The sequence below is a fragment of the Buceros rhinoceros genome, unplaced genomic scaffold (assembly GCF_000710305.1).
Source record: "Buceros rhinoceros silvestris isolate BGI_N320 unplaced genomic scaffold, ASM71030v1 scaffold3708, whole genome shotgun sequence".
NCBI classification, from domain to species: Eukaryota; Metazoa; Chordata; class Aves; order Bucerotiformes; family Bucerotidae; genus Buceros; species Buceros rhinoceros.
In genome coordinates, this window is record NW_010428425.1 from 22,327 (window position 1) to 31,651 (window position 9,325).

Here is a 9,325-nt window from a genome sequence, read left to right on the forward strand (position 1 = left end):
CTCTGCCACCCTCTGGAAAGGGAGTGGGGTCTTGCAGATGCAAGCAGCACCATGAGTTGTGAGCTGCTTCTGTCTTCGGAGGCTGGCACCTTAATATTTAAAAAAAGGATTCCTCTCTTCTTCCCCTAGACTAATGTTTTGGAGGTTCCTTAAAGAGTGTAGGGGAAACCCTTCTCTGAGTAGCTAAACAGCCCTGCTCAGCCCAAGAACCTGGTGTGGAACACACAAAAAAAAATCCTTTAGGTAAATGTACTCTGGGGAGGAAGGGGGAGGGTTCAGGAGAGTTCCCAGGGTTTTTCTGGCGACAGCTGGCCCTGTGTGCTCCCTGGGAGCAGAACCAGCCTCACGAGGAGGTCTCACTAACCAGAGAGATGCAGCCAGAGTCATGAAGGAGAAAGGGCTTTCTTGTTCAAACGTGCACATGGATGTGATCGGGGCAGAAAGGGCTCCAGACAGCAGAATTCACAGTACTGGGGGGCTTCAACCCTTCCTGCACTTTTAATTTCATAAAGACAAAAGGAAAATCCTAACCTACATGGTGGGATGGGAGGCTCCTCCAGATGTGTTACAGGGCCCATCCCAACTGCCTCCTAGCAACTCCTCTGCCTACTGTGTTCCTCATGGACTTGCAGAGCCCATCCTGTCACTCTTCTCCCCTACGGTGCAGTCCAACGGCTTGTAGGGGCATTAGCTGGGATGCAGCAACACAGCCATGGAGGGGAGAAGTCAGGGGCTTCAGTGCACTGTACTTACTTGCAAGAATGACCATGTCCATCCCCCAAAATATACTCATAATCCAGCCAACCATCACAATCGCTGTCAGGATCTGAATCAGAGCAGCAGCAATGTTCAGCCAGAAGACACAACACATGTGCCTGTCGGGGAGGTCGGTCCGGGCTCCACACAGCACGGTGAAAGCGGATACAAATGTTCCTGGGGGGAGAACAGCAACAAAACACCCAGTGAAAGCCATGGTTTCATACCGAATTCCTTCCCTTCCTTCTCCGCTTCGCAGAGCATCCTTCTTCTTGTGCTCCCACTGCAGCGCTGAAAAGCTGGAAACACTTTACAGGACAAATGGAGGCACAGTCACATCTCACTGAACATGCTACTGCCTCCCATCGAATTACACCAATACCTACACTTGAAAACCAGGACAGAAAAAACACTCTGGGTTTTGGTTCCTTCCTCCCCACCCAACAGTAACCCCTTACATGCTGTAGGCAGTTTACAAATGAGTGCTGTGTGTCTGGAAATACCAATCTACCTTTATTCTGGTTGGTGACTCTCCCTTGGGGAGAACTTTTACTACACAGAAGCTCTAAAAGGGAAAACTGCACCCAGCATCAGGTCAGGACTGGCTCCAGAAAGCTGTATGGGTCTGGCAGTCTGTTATTATTCCCAAATGCTGCTCTAGAAGGAGCACACGCAAGAAAAGAGGTGCTAAGATGGCACTGCATTTTTGCACAATGCTTTCCACAGTCAGAAGCTGTCACCTGAGAGCATGTTTTAACAAAGCAGAAGCAGCTAAACCAGCGTGGGAGCCGGCAACCTGGTGTTGCAGCCCTTGGCTCTGCTTGAGACCACCTTGCATTACAGAAGTTGAAAACACCTGTCAGACTTCCTAACACACTTCAGATGAAGGATCTTGTTGATGTATGAAAGATAAAAAAACTACAGCACAGCAGCCTCTCCAAAGATCCTTCCTGAATTTACCACACCGGATAAACCTGATAATTTATTCATAGCTGATGTCCTGGGCCCACGACTAGCTGAAAACCGCAGCTCAGGGAAGCCTTGTCTGTCCACAACCAACCTGCCTGCTACAGCACAGGCAAAAAGCAGAAGAAACATTTTTCTGACTCCTATAATTTACAAGCTCTTGGTCAAGAGGTTCTGTCACCTGATCTGAATATGCATTTCAACACCTCTTGTCATTATGAATTGCCTTTGGGTGGTTTTAATACCATAAATACAGCATTGCTAAGGTAGGTCCAAAGATGTAATGTGGGTTGTAGTGGATAACAGAGTTCTGTGAAATGCTTTCTTTAACGAACGTCTCAAATTAAAAACCCTGCAGCACAACGTCCAGTGGTTTCCACAAAAAATGCTCTTTCTCCTACCAAAGGATGGAAGCCTGCAAACGCCCTGTAAGATGTGAATGAATGAGCTCATCCTCAACGCACACAAATGCTCTGTTGAATTTGGAGGAAGGAGGGAGTCCCTTGGTTTGGCTGAAGACAGGGAGGAAACGCTCGGTTTACACCCTTCCAGAAGACCTCACCAGAGAGAGCAGAAGGATCTGCTTAGGAGCAAAATATCACTTGGTCCTGCACTGCCAGCGTGGCGGATAAGATAATCTCTTCCACTGCTGCCTCTTCTTCAGTGGGTCACAAGGATAACAGGCGGTTAAGATGCCAAAATGCTGGGGAAGGCTGGCTACAGCCTATTTATAATTTCACCATCCTCTGCAGGCTTCAACTCCAGCATCTTCCTAACACTCCACCAGCTCTTGAAACCCCGCTCAGCTTCCTACCGCTGGCTTGATCTGATTTCATACTCCCACCCACACCCTTTGCTGCACGCCTGAGCTGGGCGCGGAGCAGCATCGTGGTGGCGGGGAGTGGGTGAGAGCTGCTGGGGTGGTGGGAGGCAGCCCCACAGCAGAGCATCACTGGCAGGGAGAGGAGCAGCACCTTCTTTCACGTGAGAAATCCCCCCTGGGCTTCATCCTCTGACTGATCAGCTTTCACAGGCAGGGTTTCACTCCTTATCCATCAAAACAAAACAGTCTGCACCGAGGGAAAGGAGCTATCATTTTAATCCCAGAGGATGCTGTAGAAGCTTCCCCATTACTTGTCAAAACAAAGGTTGTCTTTTGCTCTGTGGCTTTGTCATCTATGTGTTTTGTGACCTCAAGGTGAGATCTCTGCCCTGCTTCACCTACTTTTTTTTTTCCCTTATAGCATCTCCAAAGGAGAAGGAAGCCTGGAATATTCCCCTGTGCTTCCTGAAACTGTTGTCTGCAAAGTTACACCACAGCACTCTCTGAGATTAAATATGGACTGACGCAAGATCAGAGAATGGGTGTTTACATTTTCCCATCAGGATGCAAAATCTTGCCAAATGGAAATGTACGTCTTGTTTTAAAATGAAAATTAAAATCTTCCCTTCTTGCCTTACCTTTAACTCTTCCAAGATGTGTTACAAAAAAGGTTGCAAATGAGCAATAATTCTTAAGCTACAGCTTCAAATCCTTCCAGTGAAGCTTTTAAGATTTTTACATCATTAGAGTGAGGTGCTGAATTAGCTAAATAATCCCCCAAACACCACAGTGACTAAGCTAAAGTCTAGTCCCATTCAGAGAGGAATAAAGCAAGCAAAGCAGTTAGGTGTTCCTCTCTGGACAGGGAATTGATACAGAAACTAGGATTAACATCTCATGAACCTTGGCTTCTGATCCCCTCTTCAGGCCACTCTCCTACTCATGGGAGCTAATTCATTATCCAATGCAGGCGCATTTTCTTTCTTAATTATGATTAATCTTTGGGAGGTTGCTGTCATTTTTAAATACAAGACTTGAGTCATGCCAGCAGACATAAGACGGAAGTATTTTTCCTCTAGTCCACATATGTTTTAAAATGTGAAGCAGAAGAAAGTCTTACATGCATTTCCCAAGGTAGATGTTTTCCCTTTAAGAAGCCATGGTAGTTACACATTGCTGAATATGAGGTTGCTGTCATTTTTAAATACAAGACTTGAGTCATGCCAGCAGACATAAGACGGAAGTATTTTTCCTCTAGTCCACATATGTTTTAAAATGTGAAGCAGAAGAAAGTCTTACATGCATTTCCCAAGGTAGATGTTTTCCCTTTAAGAAGCCATGGTAGTTACACATTGCTGAATATGGAAGCGTTTGCATCTGGAGGAAGAGAGGTGGAGAGGAGGAGGAGGGGGAGGAGGAGGAAGGCAAACAAGCTGTATCTGCTGATACCAGCTGGCTCTGGCAGAGCCGGGGCACTGAACCATTTCCTTTCCTGACCAAGCACTCAGACACTTGAATAGCTGAGCAATCTTAAACTCCATACGCCAACTGCAGCTGGGGGGATGTTGGCCAAATAAATCAGCTGTACAAAAAGGTCTCAGGCTGTGAGTGTAACCAGCAAACACCAGCTGCTAACTTCTCAAGCAGATGTAAACTAAAAGCCCCTACAGTTATGCCAGCACAACATAAGTGAATTATATCAAGTATTTCTTACATCTTCCCAATGAAAAATATCCCAACTGTGGTAAAATCTGGGATTATTCTAGACTGTGAATTAATACAGCCTCTTTGGGGACAGAGGGGAGGCTGTGGAGAGATGTCCCCCCTATCTGAGTCTGTTTGTTCAGCCTCACGGGGCATCAAAGCCCACTGCAATCACCTCCCCGGGCCATATAGCCCACCTGCTCCCGGAGCCAGCAAGTGCCAGGGGCTGGCCAGAGGGATGGGTGGGAGCTGAGGTTTGCCCTTCTGGAGCAAGCTGAGGGGCAGAGGCTGAAAGCACCATGTGCAGCGAGGCTGGGAGGAGACGGGAAGCCAAGCTTGCTCTTTCAACTCATGTCATCTCACTTGGGGCAGTGTCAGCCAGCCAGAGCACTGCACACTGTTTTCAGCAAGGGAAGAAAGCCTCTGGGAGCTTGTGTTTGCTTTTGCTGTCAGCAGAATTGGGGTATTTTTAGATTACACCAGTAAATATGGAAAGCTTTTTGTTTTCAGTAGTTTAACCCGCTGAACATGAAGAATGTGTGTTAGCTGTAAGACAAGACTGTAAAGGGAGATGGTTTTGCCCTTCCTCTCCTCTCCGGCCCATTGACATGCAGGATAAAGTCCCCTCTCCAGTGTATGCTGGTACCCTGGCAGCCACGGCTTTCCCAGGAGCATCAGCTGCTGGTTCCTGGCCTCACAGAGTACATGGAAATACTATGAGAGAGGAATAGTTTTGTTTTTTTCTCTTAGATGAAAAACTCACAGCCTAAGAGAGCTCTCCTGGCTTATTACTGTTTGGGTCACTTTTCTGGGGTGGAGGAAGATATGAAGTCAAGCCCACGGCCTGTCCTGAGCATCTCCTCTGTGCTGAGTGCAGCAGCAACTGCATTATGGAATATCTTAAGCTGCATGAGAGAAGTTTTTCTCTCCTGCTTTTGTAAGAAAGGCGCATCTCCTGCAGGAGCTTCAGCCAGACACTAAGCCCGGCATGTTTCACATGGAGGACCTGGCTGTAAGCAAACTTCTGATGCTACCTTCCAAGAAAACAGCAGAAGTGGGGGAGCCTGGTTGGAGCCAGGGTGCAAACCAGAGTGAGATGAGACACCCATGGCCACAGTGTAATTTCAGTACGCAGACAACTTGTTAGTGGGCTTCCCATGGACACCAGAAAGCATCTCCGCTGGAAGGAAATCGCTTCTGATAAGCTGCCCTGTTACAGGTGGAGGAACAGCAGAAACCCAAATTACTGCAGTCAAGGACAGCTGCTGCTGCTGGTGGTCATGGTCCCTACCCCAAAAGGCTGGAGCCAGAGAGGGAGAGGGAAACACCCTTTCCTCTAAGACTGGAGGTCATTTATGACGTTCTGTTATAGCACTGGAGTAAATAAGACAGTGGGGTGGTGCTTCCTTTCCTGTTCCCAGAGGGGAAAAATGGGACCATGTTGTGATGCTGGAGCACAGCTGCAGGTAAGCACAGGCAAAGATAAGACGGAAGGGGAATGAAATTTGAGGCGTCTGTGGGAGTTAGGAAGGCTGTTGGATCAATGGTGGAAGATGTAGCTAATGAGTGTGTGTTTTGTGGGGATGAGAGGTACCTGTATAGCTGCATTGTGTCAGGGAGTGCTCTGTGTGGGGACACATCTGATGTGCCTTTGAATTTTTTAAGTAAAATGATTATTAGCTGTCGTTAAACAGCGTTAGCACGTATATGAGGCAGATGTTGAGGATGTGCTGAAAATTCATGAGTTGTACTGGGTTTTGGTTGTGTAAGTCAGAAAAATTGTGCGAGAAGGGTGCCTGTTTCATCAGTATTACAGTGGATGTTGTATCTACTGGCATCCTTGGGTCCTAAGTGTCCTGAAATTGTTTTTGTACTCTGTTTGAACTGTAAGGAGTTGCTGCAGTTGTGAAGGCCTTTCACTGTTGGTATCAAACCACATGCTAAGCTGTAGTCCTTTGGATTATGATGAGGTAAAGAGCTCTACTCAAACTTAACCAAGAAAGGGCATCTACTGCTGCTGAAAACCTTGTCCCTCTGTTTCTGTGGGCAGAGCTGGGCTACACAATAAAATGCAATTGCAAAGCATTAACACTCAGCCTGACTATGTGCTGAAGTTTCCTGAACTAGAAAACTGTTTGTGTCTTTGTTGGAGAAAACAGACACAAGGTAAAGCCCCTAGAAGCATTTTGGCCAGTGTGAGTCCTCACCAGTGTCCCCAGTCTCCCTACCATGGATCTCAGTAGGGTTTAGTCTGCATCAGAGAGACCTTGCCAGCACAGGTGTATCATCTAAACCCTCTGAGTGCTTTCTTTCCAAGCTTACTGTAGCTCTCTGACCAGAAAAGGCTGGTCCAGAGGAGCATCTGATGCACCTGTGTGGGAACTATCACAGCTTTTGCAGTGTGCAAGTTCAGTGCTCTTGCTGAAGTCTCCACCATGCCTCTTCTTCCCAGAGAGCTGTGACTATGGGTGGGGGGCACAGAGCAAATCTCTCTAGTTTGCATCAAAAGCAGAGATGTAGAGGTTGAAGGGTGTCCTCCTGAGGAAGCCATCCATTCCCAAGTGCCTGGGCCCAGCCCCGTGGCCAGATGTGCTCCTTTGCCAGGAGGTGTATTCCCATCCAGTTTCCTCAGATGCACTCAAAGCAAGAAACGGAAGACACCGACTTGCTTGCCACTTGTCCCCCTCTGAAAACAGGTACGCACAACTACAGCTGCAGTCCTGAAGAAGAGCATCCAGCTGAAGTGTCTGTGGCTCCCTCACACCAAGCACCTTGGGAGTGCTGAAGAATTCATGCTGCTGCTTTGGGTTGAGGCCAGTGCTTAATCCAGAGTACGGAGTCTGCCATTGACACAGCAATTCTTTATCTGCGAGTGGGTACCAGACTTGTTTCTCTTGAAATATAAAGACCATAGAGATGGCAAGACTGCAACACAAGGCTGCAGCATCAGCAAGGTTAAGTTGTCCCACCGAACAGGATGTGCAGCCTGAGTGTCAATGGCATCCCCTACACCCTTGCTCTTGCAATTTCAGCCATGGGAGTAAGCCAGGACTCAATACAATTACATGGTTTTCTTCTAGAAATAAAGGTGGTTTAGACCAACATCTTAAAAGTTTGTGTTTTATGCTGAAGTTTGACTAAACGGCCGTTGGCAAGCATTCTTCCCCTTTCCAGTATCCACACAGACTAAAACCTACTCCTGCCACGTATAGTGCAAGGGGGCTAGGGTGGAGAGGTGCCTTTAACAGTTTGAGAGGAAAGAAGAGCAGGGGCAGTGTATAGCTTAGAAAAGAGGAGGTTTGCTTGGTCGCAGGCAGCCACTCTGCCCACGTGCAGAGGCCAGGTGTAACAAGAGGGGAACACTGGTGATGTGCAGACACCTGGCAGCAAAGCAATTGCCTGCCTGCAAATGCCAGGTCTTGTGGACAGTGGGGCGGGCAGGACCTGGGCCAGAACAGTGGGAGCCGAAGGACTGGAGAGGGAGGAGAAAAAGGGAAGGAGGAGAGAGTGGAGGCAGCAAACGTGACAGAACCTAGATGTTGCCATGGAGAGTAGCTCATGAATTTTCCTCTGTGGCCTGCTATTAAAAATGCTTTGTTTAGCTTCTGCCAGCACATAGTTTTTATTTTCCCCTTCCATATTGGAAGTACGTTCAAAGTGAATGCTGGCTCTGTCCAGTTCTTTCATCCTCGCTACAGACAAAAACATACAGTCACTTGACAAGCGAGAGCTGGCACTTGCAATTCTTGTCTCCACAGGATTTGTTCCAACTCCCAAGTCTGCAGGAGGTGGGCTGTGTATGGGATCAGCAGTCTGGTTTCCCTAAGTACCCCAGAGCTGACACTCAGGTCATCCCACTGACCACAATGGCAACCTGTTGCTGACAGGTTTCTTCTCTACACACATGAAAAATGTCTGGCATGTCCCAAAGCATTATATGCCCATGACTGATGACAACTGCTTCAGTACATCGCTGCAGCTCCAGCACTGAGCTCTGCATCTGTTTGTTATTAGTGGGTTTGTGTCATGTGGTCAGAACAGACTTGACAGTGTTTATGTAGCATCCACAGAAGACGGCCCACGTGCAAGTAAGATAGCGTTGCTTTTGCATCAAAAATGAGATTTTTTCTCATATTCAGTGCTTTGGGAAAAGTTAACTCTTCTCAAAATGCAGTCAAGTTTTGAAGTTTGTGTTAAACTCTGCAACAAACTTTCACAGACTTCTAAGGATAAAAATACACAGCAAAATCTTAAATTACATGGCGGGGGGCTGCATGAAGGTGAAGCGACTTACTAAAGCTTTAATTATACACTGAGCCATCGGCATTATTTTTACTCTGCAGCACTGAGATGTTTTGAACACTTACAAGCAGTCACCCATAAATAGTGAGATTACAGTACAGCTTGTTCCACTGCCAGACATTCCACAATCCTTGGGTGAAGTTTTCCAATCCAGTCCTCTGGTTTAATTCTGTTGACTTGATGCTTAAAATTAAGGGTGTACTTGAACTATTTGAGATTCGGAGAATTTCTGCTGGACAGCGATGAAGGGTGGTGGTACAGACCTCAAACTTCTGCTAGAACTTGCTGTGGCTGAATTATTTTTGCAAGCTGTACGTACCTGACTCTCAAAGTTTTGTCCCCTTCATGTATAGAAGACATGGTCCCAGAACTGCCACTGGTATTTTGCATCATGCTTTATAATAGTATGAACCACTGGAAAGAACTTGTAATTTCCCAGAAACAAAGGGTAAAAAAATCATGCTACACAGAAACCTAGGCATAGGAAACAGGAAGGGTGCACCAAACAATGCCTACCAGCTACAGTCACAGAAAATTAATTCTCTAAGCCCATCTACACTAGAAGTATAATCTTTTGCCATGCTTCCAAGATAGCATGACACAAGGAGAAATTCTCTGCCACTTATCGCAGTATCTTAGCTGACACTCAGACTCATTCAGCTCTCTGGACACAGCAGCAATCTGTCTCTTACTCCCAGCTTCTTCCCTGTGTGACACTAGTACCTCACGAACAGCCATCTTCCTTCCCAAACCGTTCTGGCTCCTGTTTGGGTC

At 47.0% G+C, this 9,325-nt stretch overlaps 1 protein-coding gene across 1 annotated transcript in view; it reads right to left on the reverse strand.

Annotated features, from left to right (window-relative positions):
- The window catches only part of LOC104498828 (chromosome unknown open reading frame, human C1orf95), a gene marked incomplete at its 5' end in the record, with an annotated part of 9,437 nt that extends 8,504 nt beyond the window's left edge, over positions 1-933 (reverse strand). Inside the window, one exon of the mRNA XM_010142251.1 lies at positions 754-933. Coding sequence (XP_010140553.1) covers positions 754-933 — 180 coding nt within the window. The remainder of the gene's footprint in view (positions 1-753) is intronic.
- Between the last annotated feature and the right edge of the window lie 8,392 nt (positions 934-9,325).